The following is a 21038-nucleotide window of genomic DNA, read 5'->3' as shown; positions in this document are numbered from 1 at the left end:
ACTCCACCCAGAAAGGCCCCCGGACCGGGGTTTGAACCAAGGACCTGCTCGCTGAGAGGCAGCAGCTCTACCAGTTGCGCCACCATGCTGCTAGATTTGTGTAAATGAATGTACAAAGGCAAAAACAACTTTAAATTTGTTCAGGTTTTAGTGAGGGTGCTCAGGAGAAGCTGTCGATCGCCGACTTCATTTCCTAGGAAACACAAAAAAATTAATGAATTCCTAAACTAGACCTTGAGATTTTAATGAGTGCAAGTCTTTTTTGCAACAAGCAAGTTCATCAATTCATCCACTGTCAAGCTTAATCTGGATGGAAATATTTTAAATTACTTTAAAAGAAATGTGATTGCTGAACAGATCTTATTTTAGTAACTACACGATACTCATTTGTGTTCACCTGCTATGATGTGTCTTAAAGAGTTATTGAACTTGAGCAGAGCCAACAGCTTTAATTTGTTGTAACAATCATATAAAGACTGGGTCTATGTTTATAAATCTCTAAACGAAGTATAAAATAAATTAAAAAGGCTCCTGGATACAATAAGCGGTCAGCTGACGTTTTGTTTGGTTGCCTACCTTGATGAGTTCTGTCTTGTTGTAGTTGTTTCTGTGTCTGTAGATGCACTGAGCCAGGAGAGCGTAAAGCTTCTCCAGTGGCTCCACCTCAGCACCTTCGGTTTTAGACACAGTTCTGTTCAGCAATTCCTGAAAAATACAAACAAATAAGTTTACCAGTCCTGTTTCAAAGCTCTCACTTATTAAGTTTTGGGATCTACAAAGCTTTAAAAACTCAAAACATCCTCGCAGTTCTGAAATTCATGAAATATAAACCACAACTGTGTGAACAACAACAAAAACGCAACATTTGAGTTTTATCTGTAACATTTAGTTCAGTGTCACATAAATTCAACCAATCAACTCATATTCTTTTTCTTTTAATTAAATGCTAAGTTAGCGGTGGACTAATACTGATACAGCACTCGCCCAAAACAAAAACAGGGCTCAAGTTAACAAAATATTCATTTTAACTGGAGGCATACAATAATTAATTAAATACTGAATACTTGTAATGCAAATAATTTAAGAAGATAATTTTAAATAATAATGAGATCACCTGAAGGTGACGAAGCACCAGCTGGTCTTAATGAGAAACATGACCGTGAATAATGGGCGGGGCTTAGAACAAGGACAACATCGGCCATTATAAGAGAAGAAAAACAAACATTTCATCACGCATTACATATTTGAAAAACCTGAAGCTCCCCATGAATTTCTAAAATCAGCACAATTTTTTTCAAGACAAAACTCAAGAGCCGAGATGAACCAAAAAAAAAAAAGTCTAGTTGCTTTTATTGGAGTACTTAGTTTGTTTAGGGGGGGAAATCACCATCTTTAATGTTTGGTGTGTTTTTATAAGAACAAAGCTCATCATAACAAGACCCATTTCATACAAAGAGGGTAACAGCGGTTAGAAAGAACGTAGTTATTTAAATTTGAGTGCTTTACCTTTAGTTTGTTGTGATCAGCTACCAGCGGAGGTGTTTTATCTTCAGGGACCCGAGCAGATTTCTCGCCGCTGAGCACCCGTGTTTGCTCCAGGGCAGCCTTGTTCCCTCCGTCATCCTTTCTGCGAGTCTCTGAGGAAGACATGGGAAGTAGGACGAGGCGGACGTCAGGTGGAAATTTGGTTTAAATAGCAGATTTTAAGCGTACGGTTACTCATTGTTCTTTGCAATAAGAGCATAAAAGAAATCGTGCAGCAGCATTTAGAATCAGTCAGTGTGTTTATGGAGCTTGTTGGAGACCTATAGAGAGGTCTGCGAGACTCCGTTCTACTTGTAATAAATCCATGAATTACTTTTTAAAGTCAGATTTTGATCCAAATCTTTCAACTTTCAAAATGTTTCTCAGATAATGAAACACCAGTTGAGTAACATGGCTCATAATGTGACTTTTAACGTTTCCATCTGTCTGTTAACGCGCCACGGTTTTGAGCTTCATCGTTGAACTCCTTAGTTAAATATTTTACTTTCAGATTAAAACTACCGAGGGGGTCAGGTTCAGGCAGTAAACAATACTCTAATTATTAATGGGTTAGTGAGGGAATGAATGCATGAACGAAAAAAGTGCAAGTAATACAAGGACACTGAACATTATGACTAATTAGAAGGATTATTCAAGCGAAAATGGTTAAATTAACCGGTTGTTATTGCACAAGCTTCTGCAGCAATTCAACATGTTACTGCAGAGCTGCAGTTTGTTTCAGAATGTTTTACAAATATCTTTAGTTATATAAGCTCTATATGTTGTTTGTTTTCTACTTTTAATTTTAGAGATCAGCTTTCTAGATCTGCAGACACCCCTTTCTTCGTCACAGCTAAATTAGAGTTGACTCGACAAAACGTTCCTCTGTACGGTCCGCAACAGTCTCCGTGTATAGAAAAGCTGCAGTGATCGTTAACGAGGATTGTTCCGTCTTTTTCTATCAAAGAAGCTCCTAAACCTCAAATAAACTGGAACGGGCTTCGTCTAAACACGCTCCTGAAACAATTTCATGCTGAGTAAACGAAGAAAAGAATTCTCTTCTGAAGTGCATGTTTCTGTGATGGGATATCAGAGCTCTTCTGTTCTCAGCTCAGCTTTGCGTCAGCTGGCTCCATGCCCAGAATGCTGCTTGTTAAATCTTGCTCAGCAGCAGCAACACTTTCACTCCCTTTTTTAATTTTTTTTTTTTACACACTTCTCATCTGCAGGGCTTTGCAGCTCAGTTGCGGTCCAGTGAAAACCAGTTAGTATGGCAAGGAGCTCACAATGCCTCAGCTAGCGGTGCAGCTTTTGTTCCAAATCTTTGTTAGTCATACAGACCTAATTTGTTTAAATAAGCCCTCTTTAACATCCTCCGTGGAGCTGGGGCAGTCTCCGAGGAGCGGGTTCGAGGCCTCAGGTTCAGCCTGTGTTTGGGGAGCAGCTTGCTGTGGTTGAAGCCGTTCACGAGGACGCTCTGGTTTAAGCTGCGCTGACTCTGCTCCTCGTCGCTGCTGTCTGACACGCCGGATGAGCTCAGGCCAGCTGCTGAACCATTCACCACTCCGGTTCTGACACCTCTGATTTCCTCGGCGCTCGAGTCAGAATTGGCTTTGCTGGACGTGGAGGAGGAGGTATTCGACGCTGAGACTGGGGGCTTCTTCTTCTTCGGTTTCCTAATGACACCGTTGCTCCACTTGGATCTTCGGGCCTTTTTGTAACGCTTTTTCTTGAGTGCTGGAAGGAGCGGTTAGAAGGGGGTTGGGATTGAGGGCAGAGTAACAACAGGAATCGTCATTAAACCGAGCAGAAATGTGGCTGAGTGCAGCTGAACCTCCATTACCGTCCACTTGATCTTGGCATCTGCTTTTGACTTTTATCTTCCACTGTCAGTGTCCCTCTTGTTAACGTCTGTCCTCTCAGTTAGCAGAATCTGTCCCTTCCTCTCATCTGCTGTGACTCGGAGCTTGTTATGTTTAAATGAAAAACTCTGAAGCTTCCTGTCGTTGCAGCTTTTCCTAAACTTTGACTTTAGCGTCTGTCTATTATTATAGAAATGTTCATTTCAGCAAGGCGGTCAAAGAAAATTCAGATTATCTTTTCAAAATTTGACAATAATTAATGTGTGGATGTGCTTTTAAAAACAGCAATGTTAAATACAGTTTAATAGACCAGAAAAGTCTTTATTGATATAAAAAAAAAAATCTATACGTTTACATATCCCCTTTCCAATACCCATGCAAGTATGTTTTTTATTGTTGAAATAAAATACAGCCATTATTTAATTAAAGCTTTAACTAGTAAAGTGTTTCTTCATGACATAGTTGTATATTAACAGGAGTGTTTAGCTAAACGTACCTCGTGGCCCATGTCTGTTTCTGGAGAACAGAGATCTGTAGAAGCCATTAGTCCGTTGCTTGATCCCGGTCCTGTATGACAACGCTGTCGCCAAAATAAATGTCTTAGTTTGTGATTCAGAGATTTAAATAAATACAGCTAAATGAAGTGGGAATATTTGGCATCTATATGTAAAGAATTTAGACGGGTTTTGACGTAAAAGCTGCAGGAAAGATTGAAGCTTTAATTATTTTACCTCGTCGAACACGGGACTCTTGGATTTCTTCACAGACTCTCGCAAAGTCTTCGTCCAGTTCGTCGCAGATGATGGCTCCGATCGTATCCTTCAGCGCGCATGCACGATGACGGATGTGGCGATCTGACACACAAAAAGTTTTCCATAGATTTTAAAACATGTCAACATTAAAAGCCCATTTTTATACTTAACAATTGCTACTTACAGCAAATTCATGCGTTTTAAACATTCTTTCTTCTAACGGCCTTTTATATATATATTTTTTATTAATCCTCTACTTGAAATTATCTGTTTTTGCTTTCAATTGATAGCAAGTTTTTAAAAAAAAGGAGAAACTAACTACTTTTGAATTCTCTACTGTCCATGTACAGACTGAGTCTGGGTGCTCAGGTCTCTAGTGGCGTCTCACCCAGCGGGTCGCTGTCAGGGTTGTATTCAAGAGCGTTTTGCCAGATGAGGTCGGCGTCTGACACAAACTCACTGACTGTGACATATTTCTGCTCATCGATGTTGCTCAGCAGCGTGGAGAGATCCATGGGCTTCTTGATCACCAAGAGGTAGTCTGGGATCTGGAGGACACAAGATGTACTTTTACATTTTAGAGATCCTTTGATTAAATTTTGCAGAAACGTGGTTACCGTAATTTCCGGACTATAAGCTGCCACTTTTTTCACACACTTTGAACCCCGCAGCTTATACAATTCTGTGGCAAATTTATGGATTTAAAAAAAAAAATGTATGGGCTAGCGAGCTTCGTGCTGTCAAAACATTTAGCCTCGTCACACTCTGTGTTCACATAGCTGCCCAATACATGCCTGTCTTGGGGGGTTGGTCCTCATGACTCAATGAGACAACCTTTATAAATAAAAAGGTTTTTAAAAAAATCTAACCAATGAAATTACCGAACAGGTCACAGTGGACCAATGAAACGTGGTTTCCCTCCCCTCCCCATTGTTGGCACAAGGAGCTTACACAGGGGAGCAGGGACTTTACTGTAGCTCCTCAGACTGACGATGTCTTTTGGATAAAAGATGAAGCATTTCAACGAGAAAGCCATGGCTGCCTCCGACAAGTCGGCGGGGGAGAAGACGGACACCAGAAACCATCTGCGCACCATCAAACTGGTTGACCCACTATGTGAAGGTGCTTTTAAGAGTGAGTTTGTTGCAGCTCCTCGGACTGATGAAATCTTTTAGATGAAAGTTGAAACATTTCAAAGTAGCTAAGGTAGTTCCTCTCTTTAAAAATGGTTTAGAGTGACGTTAAAAATGCCAAGTCAATGTGTACATTTAAGAAAAAGATCAAAGCTGAATTGTTAAAAATATATATATATGAAGTAGCTTAGTGTGTATTGTATTAGTTAGAAAAATTAGTTATTCGTTTTGTTCTGTTACTTGAAGATTATTATCATTGAACTAATTGTTTGAAAAAAGGGGCAGATATAATAAGATTTTTTCTTCTTTCTGCCGCCTTTCATTTTAAATATCTTGTATTTTTTTTATATATAGTTTATGGAATTGTTTTGTTTTTTAAAATGAATAAACTTTATACCATACCATTTCAACAAGAAGCATCTGTCCAGAGGACCTGACTTAACTTTGTCAGACTTCCTGGTAGGCTACTGTATTTTTATTTATTTTTTTACCAGCTATGTTACCAGCTCTGTTCAGAAATTTACTGTACGTATTTGTGTATGTTACCGGTACGTATTTAATTAAAAGTTTAAAAAAATTTCAGTGTAAATCTCTCAAGTTACAATGTGGACTCGTGCAGCTTATACACAAGTGCGGCCTATATACAGCATGTACAATTTATTTATTTTTAATTTAGCAGGCTCAGCTCAGCTCAGGTGCGCTCAATAGTCTGGAAATTACAGTAATTTTTTTTGGTCACACTGCTCTGCTTTTCCTCAAAAAATAAACTTATAGTCTTTGAGTATAACAGTTAACCCTCAACACTGAACAAAACGTCTTTACTTCCTCGATGTCAACTGGTTTGGTGAAGGCCTTGAAGCGGCGGTCCAGCATCAAGCGCTCCGTGACGTTGCGCAGGAAGAGACGGAGCTCTCTCAACACGTCCTCCTCCTGCTCCTCCAGACGGAGGCGCTCCTGCTCAGACATCTGTCGTGGGAGAGGCAGAGGAGCCACAGGGAGGATCTCCATGGTTTGAGCTACCGACAAGGCAGAGGATTAAAACATTTTTAAAAGAAAAGCATCAATTAGTCCATTTTATCTTTTACTTTACAATAAGTGTAATCGACCTATATCAGCACAAGAAAGACCCCGAATCAAAGTCTCTGAACAACATACCTGCTTTATTGTTGGAGGGTGGAGGCTCAGCTGCCTGGTTCACAACGAGATCACTGAAGAAATCTATTCTCTCCTTCCTGGTTGGAACACTCATGGTGTACACCTCCCCGTACTCCTCCCGAAACAAAAACTGAATCTGAGAATAAAGACAAATTTCAGATTGTTACAAGTTAGTTTTTTTTTTCTTAATTATTTGTGGCATATTTGATTTTGGTTTTGACCAAAAAAGGATCCAAAAGTGCAGAAAATAGTGCAAAATCTACAGCAATCTTTTAAGATTTAAAAAATATTACTTTTGAGTCAAAGTTCAGGCTTCACCTCTGAGTCCAGGTCCTGATGAGGGATGCTACAGGTGGCGAGGAGCAGGATGGGAGAAAATGAGGGGATGCTTTCTAGCAAGCTGAGAAAAGAGGCCCTGAGTGCTGGTCCCGCCGTCTCCCACCACTGCTGGATGTGAGGGATGTAGAGGATGCTGGGAGCTGTCCGCTTGGCTTCGCAGAACACCTGATCAGGAGGGAGAACCCAGTTTGTGGTGTTTTTATAAGATATTTTATTGGTTTTCTGTCATTCTTTTTATTTTAATTTCCTCCTGCAGCTTCCTGCTGTCACCACTTGATGACAGTAAAGGGCATAGTTTAGTCCATCTTGTTCAAAATAAAACACGAGACAAGTTTTCTTTCTGTAAAAGTATTACAATAAACTTTATTTTAATCATCAAACCTGTAACCCAAAGTAAATTATGAGATTATAGTGTATAAACTAAACCAATTTCTGTTCTCTGTTGCAAAACACAGCTGTTTAACAGCAAACTTGATATTAAAATCTTCAAGGGCATTTTTAACATTTCAACAGGAATAAGTGACTTAAAGTCCTTCCAAGATCTTGATCAAATGAAAAAGGATTTTAAAATTTCATTACCCAAAAGTTTAAATGCATGGTTGTTCAAAATAAACAGACATGCACGGAGCAACTTGTATTTTTGTGGCCTTTGAGGGTCCGAGGAGCACGTTCGTCTACATGTTTCAGGTAAGTTCACCGTGCATTTTGGTTGAATTATGATAGTAAGAGTTTTTAAATAAAATAAAATTCACTTTGATTTAGAGAATCAGAGTTAACATATATGTCACCTGTGCGCAGGCTTCTTCTGGGGAGGTGCAGCTGACTCCAAACAGTACAGCAGAGTCCAGGCTGTGAACTGTGAAACGCTCCAAAGCGTGCAGAATGGCGGGGGCTAGGTGGGAGGTCTGACCAGATTCGGGGCGACCTGCCAGGAGCATCCGTGGGCGGTGAGACGTTGGATGTTTTACTGCACTCCTGCAGGAATGGTAAATGGTAAATGGACTGTACTTATATAGCACCTTTCTATCTTATTGAGATACCCAAAGTGCTTTAAACTACAATCTGTGTCTCATTTACCCATTCATACAACACTCTACTAGAGCTGTACAAAGCTAATTGAACAAATCATTCTAAAGAGACTAATCAGAGCTTTATCACATTCATACATCGATGGGACACACATCAGAGGCAATGAGGGGTTCAGTGTCTTGCCCAGGGACACTTTGGCATGTGACTGCTGGTGGATTCGAACCCCCAACTCTTGCATTGGATGACGACTGCTTTAACCGCTCAGTCACAGCCGCACAGGAGCAAATAGAACAGTAAATGTACGAGAACAAGGCAGATTAAAGTTCTGAGTCATTAAAGCTATTTAACACATCTGACACTTTGTTATGTTGAAGTTATGTCAAAGCTTAGAGAAGATTTCTGAGGTGATCATTCAGATTTGCTGATATGGTTAAATAATGTTACCATCCAGATGCATTTATATTCTTCTAATCAGCTTTAATACTGGTAATTACCTGGCAAAGTACAGGAAGTTTTTGGTCCGGGAAGTAGAGGGTGCAGAGATGCTGCATGTTGTGGTGCCCTCTTCCTCTCCACTCATCAGGCCATCGTCAAGAACACCAGAAGTCAGATCTTGCATGCAGACAACAGATGTGATGTTTGTAAATAAGATGGAAGAATGGACCCAGCAGCAGAGTCTCCGGCTTTGAACTTTGACTCACCTGGCTCCCTCTTCCTCTTCATTCCCTGCTCAGCGTGAGGAAACAGCCTCTGCAGGACTTCCAGGATGTGACGGAGGGCGGTGCCCAGCAGGGGTTGAACAACAGGGGACAGAGGTTTGGCTGGACAGGCAGTGGAGCGCTGCGACGCCGGCTTCATCTTCCTGATGGCTGCCACAAAGTCGCAGCTGCTGACAGAGATTGAGGAAACGTCCAGCAGAAGCTTCTGGGAGGTTCCATAGATCTGCGGGTACCGGCGACGCAGCGCGCACAGCGCCGCCTCCGTGCACACCGCTTTGATGTCAGCACCACAGTAACCTAAAAGAGGTGGAGATTCAGGAAGGTAAATTTAAAACGATCCAGCGTTGCAAACACTAAAGAAAAATGTATCGTGATCTCTCTTACCAACACATTTTTCAGCTAGTTCATCCAGAAACTCTTCAGATGGAGGAGGTTTCCACTGCTGGGTGTGAATCTTCAGGATCTCTTTACGAGACTAAAACACAATAAATAATAAAAATGGATAACTTCATCTAATTTACCTAACATGTTGATGCAAATAAAGACTATTAAATTCTTCAAAAGTAAACTATATGTGAATTACAACACAAAATGTTAGAGAGGAAGGAAGGCAGTAATAATGGTAAGTAAGAGAAAGACCTCTCTGTCAGGAAGGCTGAAAAGGAACTCTCGGTCAAAGCGCCCAGGACGCCGCAGTGCCGGGTCGATGGAGTCCAGCCGGTTTGTCGCTCCGATCACAACTACTTCCCCTCGGCTGTCCAGCCCGTCCATAAGAGCCAGGAGAGTCGATACAATGGAACTGCAAGAATTGAAAAACAAGTTGTGATTTATTTATTCATTTTGGGCCTTAAAAAGAAAGCAGAGGTTGGCTAAATATGACTGTAAAGACCTGTGAATCTGATCTTGTCTGCTGGATCGAACAGGAGCCAAACCATCGATCTCATCAAAAAAGATGATAGAAGGACGCTTCTGGTAAGCCTGAAGAACAGACGGAGGGGCAAAAATATAACGGTCGAGAGTCATTAAAGTTACGTATTTACCCAACAGTGTTCAGTCAGGTCATCTGGACGGTTTCTTTTTTTTTTTTTGTGCTGAGACGTTTCACCTTCCATCCAGAAGGCTTCATCAGTCTGAGGAAACGCCAAACAAAACTACTTCTCCCCACAACAGCTTACTCCAAAGTGGAATTGGATTGTTGGATTTTATACCTGGATTATTGCGCATGGACTTTAGTGTTTTGAACCAGTTTGACATGACTGGAGACGAGGGAGAGGGCGGGCCCCAGAGACCAACTTAGCACCAACATAACTGTTTTTTTCCACTTTGGAATAGGCTGTTGGGGGAGAAGCAGTTTTGTTTGGTGTTTCCTCAGACTGATGAAGCATTCTGGATGGAAGGTGAAACGTCGCAGCACAAAAAAAACCAGAAACCGTCCAGATGACCTGACTGAACATTGTTGGATTTTATACCTGGATTATTGAACATGGACTTTGGTGTTACATATGTACCTTTCTCATTTACTCCATAGTTTAATAATAGATATAAATGCTTATGTACTTTTTAGAAGCCAAAGACAACTTAAAAAAAAATAATGCTCAGCTATGATAGAATATTGAGAATAAATAACAGCTATACAACAATAAATCTGATTTAATTGAAACAATTTAAAAGAAAAAACCCAACAGAACCTGTTTTCAGTTTGTAGTAAAATATGTAGCTTTTTAAATATATATATAAAAACAGGATGCTTAATCGCATTTCATCTGACATTTGTAAACAATAATTTATTCTGAAAATAGTACAAAGCGTTAAAAGTGTGAATGTATTTCATGATGTAAACTTTTTTAATTTGCAGTTGGCCAGCAGGCGGCAGCACAGTGAGCTCAGGTGAATATGTTGAAGAGTTACCTGTTCAAACAGCAGCCGCAGCTGCCTCTCTGATTCCCCCACCCACTTGCTGAGGCAGTCCGCTCCTTTCCTCATGAAGAAGGACACCTTCCTGTTGCCATGGCTACACTCGTTGGCCAACGCTCGGGCAACCAGAGTTTTTCCAGTGCCAGGAGGGCCATAAAACAGACAACCTCTGGAGACAGACGCAGACATATATCATGTTTTACAAAATGCAAGTTGAATGTCTGGCTGTCTGTGTTAGTAAGTTGTAACAAAACATTTTAAAAACTCAATCTGAGAGTAATAACAGTCTATATTCACAGGTTAGAAACATTTAGATATGCGTTTTTTTTACATTTAGACCACAAACTGATGTCACCTGGGAGGCTGGATCTTGAAATTGTCAAACACCTCTGGGTACAGGAGCGGGAAGACGACCATTTCTTTCAGCGCTGAAATGTGACCCGACAGACCTCCGATGCTGTCGAACCCCACCTGAAGAGACGAAGGAAGAAACAAAGGAGTAAGAATAAGAATCACCGGTAGACTGGTCACTGAAAGTTTTATAAATGACTTCATCACAACTCACTGATTGATCGATGGCCATAGGATCAATGTCTGCCAGACCTGCTCCTCTGGCCATCTTGTCTCTGCAAGAACTAAAAAGCTGCTCCGTATGCAGGCCGAGCGGACGGCAGCTGTAAAGGCAAAGTTAAAAGTACTTGCTCATCAGTGACAACAAATCTAAACGCAAACACATATTACGTGTAAATAAAGGTTATGATGATGACGTGAGCACTGAATACAACGACAGTGTTTTTTTTTTTTTTTTTTTACTTTTGGAGAAATAAAAGTAAAGTTTAACCAAATAAAATCCTAAATGAGAGACAACTGTTTATCATTCCAGTCAGGGACAAAGTAAAGTTTACATCAAACTCCTTAATGAGTAAATTGATCATTTTTACTGACCTGCTAGAGGCTCCTTCATCCTCATCATCAGAGCTGTCAGCCTCGGAGTGATTGGACTGCGCACACCGAGTGGGCCTGGTGAAAAGAATTGTAACAGGTGAGTATCTTGAGGTAAAGGACAAAGTGTTCGTGCAGGAATTATCTTCTGGAAATGATCAACAAAACAATTTTACCAGAGCACCAAACATATTTGATCAACATTCAGATGTTAGTCACTCATAGACCATAACAGAGGGAATAGATTATTACGCTACAGATTATATTGACATACCCCAAGATGTGTAGTAATATTATATGTATTTAACATTGTTGTTTTTAAAAGCACGTCCACACGTTTACATTAACTATTGTCAAATTTTTGAAAGATAATCTGAATTTTCTTTGACCGCCTTGCTGAAATAAACATGTTTCTATAATAACAAACATAAGCTAATGTAAAAGTGCATATATAATATATAACTTAAATAAACATAGGAGAAAAAACAAACGGACACAATGGCTCCTGAAATATTTCCAAGGGTAACGGTTTAAAAAAGCCAATAATAAAAAAGTAAACATTGATTCAAGGTATTAAAAAAAAAACTAATCTGTATTATTTTTAAATAGTTCTACTAAAACTAATTATTAAGGACAAATCTAACAATTAAGACTAATACTCAAGTTGTTACGTTAAGTAAAGTTAAATTACCAATAACTCTGAATAAATTAAGTCATTTTAAAAGTTACAGAAAAACATGGCTTACTGTAAAATAATAATTTCTTTGCTTCAATGGTAATTTTATGGACATTACTTTAACAGGATAAAAACAAATTAAGAAAGATGAGCATTTTTATTATTGATTGTATATTTAAAATCAATGAGGCTCAAACGTTTTTTTCTTTGTAATTTTTCCACATAAATTATTTACCTGAGGGCCCCTCTGGGGGTTGTGTTTGGTCCTGAAGCGCTGATCCGAAGGGTTCCTTTCTGAAACTCTGAGCGTTATCAGAAAAAGGAAAAATCATCAAAGCATAAAACAATTTTGGATAGCAATAAAACAAACCATAGAACATCTTGTCTCAAAGGACATTGTACTAGATCTGGGCTTGTTCATACTAGGTCTGTATCCCAATATGTGAACATCTATTAATTGATATTCGTCTTTTACAAGCTAAAAGGCTGATTGCACTTTTCTGGATTCAAGCAATGGATTAGGCAAATGCTAATGACTTTACCCCGGAACGGATAACATTTCTTCAAAAAGGGGAAAGCAAGCATTTTAAAACATATGGAGACCTTTCAAGACATTTATGGAAGGTGTGGACATGTCTCAAGAAGAAGAGGACATCTAAGGACAAGATTGACCAGATAGGACGATAAGAGACAATACATTTTCTACTATGGGTTATCATCTCTTGTATATTTAAACAAATACGCAGATATGTATCTAAGAGGGTGCGTACTGTTCTTGTGTAGGGTTATATGATGTGTATGTCATAATAAATGAAAAATACAATAATAACTTTTCAATAATTCTCTTTGTAGAAATACGTTTCTGCTAAATGTTGACCACTGGCTGATCGTTCGCTTTCAAATAAAATATTATGTGCTGCCAAAATCTGTCAAAATAATTTGATGACTTTTTACTGTACAGATTGAAAAATATAGTCCTGAAATACGAGCTTTTTGTGTGAAAAGGCAGGAGAGCACCGACCACCGCTGGGGCCCTGGTACAGCGATGAAGCTCGGCTCAGTTTGGCATCAAAGTTCTGGTTCTCGCTGGAGTTGCTGTCTTCATCTGCAGCGGTTCCGTTCCCACTGTCCTCATCAATGGTCTCACCTGGAAACACATATTCACCAATAAATACGTCTTCCCGTTTCCTTACTCCTCCTTCCTGTTTGAACAAACCGTTGCCATCCTCGCCGTCACTGAGGTCTCTCTGTGGTGGTACTGGTGTTCTTCTCTTCTGGGCTTTTGAGTAGATCTTCTGGAAATTTATCAGACCAAAAACAATTTAATACATTTTACAAGTTCTAGTTTTTTTTAAGGTCAAATCTAAAGTTAGGCCTATGTCATTCTGAAATAGCCAAAAATATAATTCAGTCAGTTCAGGTCAACTTTTTGTTTTTGAATGAGAAGTCAAAGCTACGGAGAAAACCAGACACACAAACTCTTCAATCACATTTAAAGAAAGCAGCAGCTTCAACTTTAGCATGTGATACAAATAAATCGCTGACTGAGACTGACAAAATTAAACTTTTACTACAAAAACCTTTACAGCTAATTGTCCAGATTATTATTATTTTTTTACAAATTATATTATATTTAACAGCTTAACAGTCATCATCACTTCTCTCGTTTATTTCTTGTCTGTGATCTGAAAACAAGACTGAGAAACAAGTGCAGGGTGGGGGGGACGTACGACTGGGAAATTAAAAATAGGGAAAGACTAATAAATGTGCAGCGAACCTGCAGACTGAGGTTTCAAAACGCAGCAAAGATGATCACCACCCAGCTGGAACTGGCATAGATTTATGATGTAATGAAGCCCGGAAGAAAATATTCCAACGACAAATCATAATTTATTAATTAAATTTAATAAAAATCAAGGATATTACTTGGTTTGGTGTAATGTGTTTCAGATTGGAGTTTGATGCTAGTTCTCATCACACAACACAGAAAAAAAAACATTTCAGGAAGACATTATTACTAAAACAGGACTTGCTCATACGATTAATGTACGAAAGCTTCTGCTAACACTTTGCCTCTTATTGTCTGACAACATTAACAGGCCACAGTCTTTATTTTTTTAAGCTCACGATGGGACTACAAGAATCTTAAACATTGTACACTCCATCTAAAATCTGAGTCAAAGATAATATCGTTCATATTGATTCCGGAGAAAACCCACAGCGCAACTACAACATTTAAACTCCGTCAACTTCTAAACTTCACGTTACATAAACATAAACATGTTCTAGTGCTCCTCAGGCTTTCGGCTGTTAACAGCTGATAGAGTTGTCACCCCCTCCCCATGTTCTGCGAGCAGACGCACCACCCTCACAGTGAGCTGATAAGAGAGGGGGGTGTCCACCCTGGCAGCATGTCAGCTCAGTTTCAAGTGGGGCTTTAAAGCCGACTCAGACGAATGTAAACGTAGTCAGAACGTCAACAGCTGCTTTCAGGGGCCGCTTAAAGACACAAATGTCTCAGAAAATATAGAAAATGGGGCTTTGTGTGAGATGACAATCCAGCTTTCATTTAATACATACAACAAATTTAATGACAATGTTGAAAAATTAGAATAAAATATCTATATTTTTCTATATGTTCCAAAACAAGTTGTGTCATGGGAAATATGTGTTGCGCCATCTTTTCTTTAAAAAATACTACTTATATTCTGTTAGGTCTTCATTTGCTGATGCTATTCTGATAAATAATCATAATAATTAATATATTGTTACAATGCGAGTTACTCACTCCTTCTTTGTTGTTACTAACGAGTCTCCTCTTCATGTTGCCCATCCTCTTCAGCAGTGCACTCGATGTGCTGCACAGAAACACGTGTTTGGTTCATCTGTACTTTTTCACATTGAATTTATTTTATGTCAGTCTTAGAAACGTTTCAGCATAAATTAGGAACAACCGAGAACGGGTGTTGGCGATAATATAAAAGATGTTTGCAAACAGAAGTGTCACAACTCGAGATGTGCATCAACACCATAAAACGAAAGGGTGGAAAAGAGGTTTAATGACTGATTTTGTTTTTTTTAAAGTATTTTTTGTTTTTATTATTATTATTATAAAAAATAATAATTTAATCAACATACTGTTTTATTAAGCAAAAGTACAAAAAAAGCTATCAAGAACTGTAAAATCTTTCAGAACAACCTTCTACATTCAGTCACTTTAATCACCTTTCTTCCTCATTTTGAGGCCGTTTGAACTTCAGGAAATAGACTGCACCACGACTACATGCCTAAAGAGTTGCAGCCATGTGATTGGCTGATTAGCTATTTGTGCTAACAATTGAACAGATGTAGCTAATGAGGTGGTTTTGAGGGTTTATGCACCTTACAACCTGATCAGAACATGACATTACTACACATAGATGTTCTTTAATATTTGCTCTATTTTGAAACTTGAAAACCAGACAAATAATGTTGGGTTTTTTTGCAATGCATTGAGTTCAAAACGATGAATCCTTGCAGCTCCAGTGTTGTTTGATGCCACTCGGAGGTCTTACTTGTTGCTGAGGCCATCCAACATGTTGGATGCCTGGTATCTGCTGGTCAGTTTGGACGGCCTGGTGCTTCTCCTCGGCTCACTCCTTCTGCCACCTGGGACAACATGAACATTTCTGTGCATGATATCGTTCACAAACAGCAAATATAATGAGTAAAACGTAAACAAAACCAGAATTATTTTTTATTAACTACATCCTACTTATAAATAACACTGTTCTGCAAAATGTTATGAGCAAATTAACAAAAAGGAAGCCACGCTGTAAAAAAACACTTTTTTTTTGTCAGATGAGCAGAGTTACTTATTTTACCTGTGAGTGAGTTAAACGTTAAGTGTGAATTGTGTATAAGATGTATTAAACATAAACAGCTATTAGAATGTAACACAATCTAAAAACTGTTTTGGTGTGCACACATTTAATTTAAGAGGAAAATATTCTGATGAGAAATCATAATTAGTCAAATGAAGGACACGACTTCCTCTGGGACAAAGAGATTGGTGACTATATATATATATATATATATATATATATAAAAATGAAAATAAACACCCGTCCAAACATAAAAGGGCATCAAATTAATTTGAAATGTTTTAAAGATGAACTCTCAAAACCTTGACAGGATTCTAACATTTTCTGTTTCTGTCTTTACCTGAAGGTTTCAGAAGCCTCGAGGATCTCCTGTTAACACAAAACAAACCTCAGTATGAAAAACTAAAAACACGCTCAGCAGAATATTTACTCTGTTCAGTCGAGTCTGAAGACGCTTGGATTTGACCTGAGAATTTCACATCAGCTAAACTATTCCGTCAAGTTGTTTTCCACATTTCAGGGACAAATCACTGTAGATTTCTGATTTCTTTTAATTTATTCATTTCATTGCATTAAAACCATAACAACTCAAAAATAATAAAAAAAAATTATACAGTCAAAATAAAACGAAAGGCAGCAGAAGAAGAGTTAATCTTATAATATCTGCCCCTTTTTTACCCTTACTGTCTTGTTACCAAACAAAAAGCAAGATGTGCAACAACTTCAGTGATTTAAAAGCAACATCAACTGAAGAACAACATCATCAACTCAAACAATAACTTTAGTGGATTCAATTTGGAGTTTTTCATATTCTGTCAAATAACTCTCCTTTAACATTCTCTTAAATATATGTTGAGATCTGGCATTTTTAAATGTATCCTCCAGACCATTCCATAATCCTATCCCCTGGATTACAGAGGATCGTTCTTTTTGTTGGCGCTTTGTAATCTGTCTGTGATCACTGTAGATCCTGTGCACAGTGTCGTTCCACCACATGTACCACACGAGAGGCAAATGACAATGAAGGAAACCTTGACCTTGAGATGCTAGAGGATAATATCTCACAGATGCCATAACTCTTTCAGTTTTGTTGATATGCATAAATACTGTACACGTTATATAAATATTATATATGTGGTAAACATATAACAAATCGTATAATATTAAAATGAGTAGTTCCCAATTATTTTTATTGTTACATTATGTTTTTTAAATACTAATTTTAAGCCCTTTTGAAGGCCCATAACATTTTGAGAATTGCTCAAATGCGCTCACTTTATTACAGGAGTTTTTATTATTGTGGCTTCGAGTTTACAATATTTTTCTATCAATTTATTTTAAAGTAATACCGTGATTTGTAAATAATACACACGTAAAGTTTAACGTTATTTTTCAAGCTGAATCTGTTCAGTGGCACAAATAAAACAAAACACAACGTAGCAGCTCTATGATAACTGTTTTTATCCTCGGGCATTTCAAATATCTGACTAATCATTTCAAACCTTCACTGGTTATGTCCCAGTTGAAAGGGATTTCAGAAGTGGTTCCTGACCTCGTGGTGCTCCTCGCTGGTTTTCGATCTTCATCTTTGTGTGTTTCTGGATCAAGCAGAAACACTTTTGGATCTTCATCCTTGTGTGTTTCTGAATCAAGCAGAAACACTTTTGGATCTTCATCCTTGTGTGTTTCTGAATCAAGCAGAAACACATACAGTGTATCTTCCTCAGCAGAAAGTCCCTGAAGAACATTTCACAAGTTAGTGCCTTGAAATGCCCACGACGTCATGCTCACACTGTCAGTCGACGCTTTGTTTCCACGAGCAGCACAGCAGTAACATGTAAATCAGTATACAAGTGCACCAATATATTATTAGAGCAGTGGTTCCTATAAAACTGGGGTCATGATCCTAATTGGGGTTATAAAACACTAAGTGTGGGTCCTTGAATAATCTCCAGATATCAGTTTAGATTTGAGAATGATTACTTGTTGCATTATTTTCACCATAATTAACACAAAGAATAAATACAGAAGTTGTAAAAGAATAAAAGTTCTACTGTTGGCATTGTTCCTATTCTTATTTAGTGTTTTTAACAGGTTTTATATACCGTATTTTACCTGGCACTAGATGGGGTGACGAGCCTTTGTTACAATCATTAAAAAAAAAAAAAAAAAAACTTTAGGAAGCACTGGTTTAGAGGCACAATCTTGAATATTTACTGATCTCTTTTTAATTAACAACTCAACCATTATATATACTTCTTTTTGTAAGGGAAACTTGACAAAAATTGAAAAGTTGTGCAGGTTCAGGCATTTATTCAATTTAAAAAGCATTTGCAATAACAAATTCAACATAAAAATCCAAACAACAAAAGAGAAAGTCAGCTTGGTTCCTTATTAATATTTCAGTTTTACATTTTTCTTTTTATACTGTAACGTGTTGGAAAATCTGCCTAACGATGTGAAATATCTGAACATTTTCAGTCCCATTGACAGTTTGGCTGTTAGATGTTAAAAGTATTGTTGCTGCATTTCTGTTATTAATCTACTTCTTAGAAAATTTCAAGATAAACATGTGAAATGTGTTATATGCATAGACAATAAGGCAAAACTATATTACATAAATGAACTTCACTTGTTGATTAGGGACAGCACCAGTTATCAGAGTCAGAGTTTCTTTATTGTCATTCGCACCTCATGTGGTACATGTGGTGGAGCGAAATTATGTACACAGGGTCCCAGTTACATCCAACAATAAAATGTCTAAGAAAAACAGTAATAACATCTAAGATATGAACCAAGAAAAACATCAACTAAATATACACTAAGCACTCATAACATAAAACATTGAACATCAGCACAAACATGAACATGAGTCTGTGAGCAGATGAGCACGCATGAACACATCAACATTGAAACAGATCAGCAGCAACATGAAACAGATCAGCAGCAACATGAAACAGATCAGCAGCAACATGATGTGATTTTTCACAGTGATTATTCTGGTTAGAGATTCATGAGTCTAACAGCCTCAGGGTAGAAGCTGTTCCTCAGTCTAGTGGTTCTACACTCAGTGCCCCTCAGCCTCCCTCCCGAGGGGAGTGGGGCAAAAAGTGTGTGTGCTGGGTGAGTGGGGTCCTTCATGATGCAGGTGGCCCTCTTCCTGCATCTAGAGGTGTAGATGTCTGTGATGGTGGGGAGACTGACTCCAACAGATTTCTGTGCAGCCTTCACCACTCTCTGCAAAGCTTTTCTTTCTGCAGCTGTGCAGCCTCCATGCCATACGTTGATGCTCGAGCACAGGATGCTCTCCACTGCACACCTGTAGAAGGAGGTGAGGACTGAGCTTCCCAGACCAGCTCGTCTCAGCCGTCTGAGGAAGTAGAGTCTCTGATGAGCTTTCTTGATCAGGCTGGGGGTGTTGTTGCTCCAGCGGAGGTTGTCATTCATGTGCACACCCAAGTACTTGTAGCTGGAGACCACTTCCACCGCAGATCCTCTTATGTTCAGGGGGGTGTAGGTGTGTTTGTTCCTTCTGAAGTCCACAATCATCTCCTTTGTCTTCATCACATTGATGTGAAGGTTATTCTCTTTGCACCAGCTTTCCAGGTGTTCCACCTCCTGCCTGTAGCTGGACTCATCATTGTTTGTGATGCATCCCACCACCGCTGTATCATCTGCAAACTTTACAAGGTGACAGCCTGGATGGGTAGCTGCACAATCATACGTGAGCAGAGTAAACAGGAGGGGGCTCAACACACATCCCTGAGGAGAGCCAGTACTGAGGGTTATGGTGGAGGAGGAGAAGTTGTGGATCCTCACTGACTGTGGTCTGTTTGTTAAGAAGTCTAGTACCCAGTTGCAAATGGAGGGGCTTAGTCCTAGTGTGGATAGTTTGTCCATCAGGGTTTGGGGGATCATGGTGTTGAAGGCGGATGTGAAGTCCACAAAGAGCATACGGACGTAAGAGTTTTTCTGCTCCAGGTGGTTGAGCGCAGTGTGGTTTGTTTGTTTGTCAGTTTGTTTGTTATGACAAACAAACAAATAAATAAATAAAAACACAACAAAACAAAACTGTCTTTGCTAATAATTTTAGTACTTTTTATCACAGCTAAAATAATGCAACTTCTTTAAGGAGCCAAGTAAATAAATAAAAAGTTGAGAAAAGTGAAGATAGACAGTTAAGCAAATAAACAAAAAGGGCAGTTCTACAACAGATGATGAAATACGGCATTAACAAATAAAACAAATGTTAACAAATAAAAGTGCTAGATCATACAATTATTACTTGTAAAACTTCTCTAAAATATGTTGTTCTGTTGTTTAAACAGCATTTATGGCATGTTTACCTTGTATAATGACGAAGACCATAAACTGACTTAGTGGATTAAAAATGTGAAGTAAAAAACAATGATAAAACAACTGAATGTTCCTGTCACTCAACTGAAATTATTTGCACCTTTTGAATATTACATTTTTCACATTTTACTTTGCTGCTTACTTTCTAAGTTTGTCACTGATTGTGGACAACAAAGTAAGAACTTATTTGCTCAGGGAAACACGTTTCCAGTTGTGCACATGACAATAAACATTTTGAATGCTTGCCTCTTTAAGAAAATTAACAAAAGATTTTGCTCTCTTGTATTCATTGTAATGGGGGAGCCTGAATATGGTGGTTGAGAATAAAAGTAAAGATTGCTTCTCTTGAAAATAAGCTCACTAATTTGTCAACAGCTTAATTTATGATAAACCGAGAGTGTTTCTATATATTTCAGCGGATTACTGGAGATGTTGGGAACACAGATCTCATCAGAACAACACTTCACACAACATGACAAACGAATAATTGAACTTTAAATGATGCAGTTAAACTTTGTTTACGAGTGCGTGAGGTGTTCCAGAAACGAACTCACATCGGAAACTCCTCGCTCCTGTGGCCGGGTCACCGCACGCCTGTTCCGGGTCTCTGGTGCACATCGCGGAGTGGTCTTGGAGCCTGTGGCCGACCTGAGCTGCCTCAGGGGCGGCCGGCTGCTCTGAACCCCGTCCCTTTTACCTCTATCTCGGAGCGTCACCATGGCAACGACGCACGCACAAACTGAAGAGCCGTGGGGATTGCTACTGTTAGCTTAG

General features: G+C 38.8%; 1 protein-coding gene across 1 annotated transcript; it reads right to left on the bottom strand.

The window, feature by feature from the left end:
* Positions 1–143: 143 nt before the first annotated feature.
* LOC119425922 (ATPase family AAA domain-containing protein 2) lies at positions 144–21038 on the bottom strand. Its single transcript, XM_037693480.1, has 28 exons — positions 20819–21038; positions 17461–17645; positions 16249–16277; positions 15600–15693; positions 14834–14903; positions 13262–13340; positions 13067–13192; positions 12281–12347; positions 11340–11447; positions 10993–11101; positions 10783–10898; positions 10422–10596; positions 9403–9491; positions 9153–9312; positions 8898–8988; positions 8496–8810; positions 8289–8406; positions 7554–7740; positions 6745–6930; positions 6427–6562; positions 6094–6287; positions 4527–4686; positions 4118–4240; positions 3883–3966; positions 2866–3261; positions 1507–1637; positions 577–705; positions 144–193 (listed from the first exon to the last, which is right to left on the bottom strand). The coding sequence occupies exons 1-28, from the start codon at positions 20981–20983 to the stop codon at positions 161–163; spliced, it is 3855 nt and encodes a 1284-aa protein (XP_037549408.1). The 5' UTR covers positions 20984–21038; the 3' UTR covers positions 144–160.

This window comes from Nematolebias whitei, chromosome 19, assembly GCF_014905685.2.
Source record: "Nematolebias whitei isolate Nwh7 chromosome 19, NemWhi1, whole genome shotgun sequence".
In the NCBI taxonomy this organism is placed as follows: Eukaryota; Metazoa; Chordata; class Actinopteri; order Cyprinodontiformes; family Rivulidae; genus Nematolebias; species Nematolebias whitei.
The sequence above is the reverse complement of the archived record's forward strand: the minus strand, read 5'-3'. Positions and strand labels throughout refer to the sequence as shown.

What these genes read in the sequence shown, in the direction of transcription:
- LOC119425922 (XM_037693480.1), bottom strand. Translation starts at nt 20,983, where the DNA reads ATGGTGACGCTCCGAGATAGAGGTAAAAGGGACGGGGTTCAGAGCAGC. An exon ending in CCAGCGAGGAGCACCACGAG is followed by an intron (nt 16,278 to 17,460) that starts GTCAGGAACCAC and finishes TTGTGTTAACAG; the next exon opens with GAGATCCTCGAGGCTTCTGA. An exon ending in CAGAAGAAGCCTGCGCACAG is followed by an intron (nt 6,931 to 7,553) that starts GTGACATATATG and finishes CCTCCTGATCAG; the next exon opens with GTGTTCTGCGAAGCCAAGCG.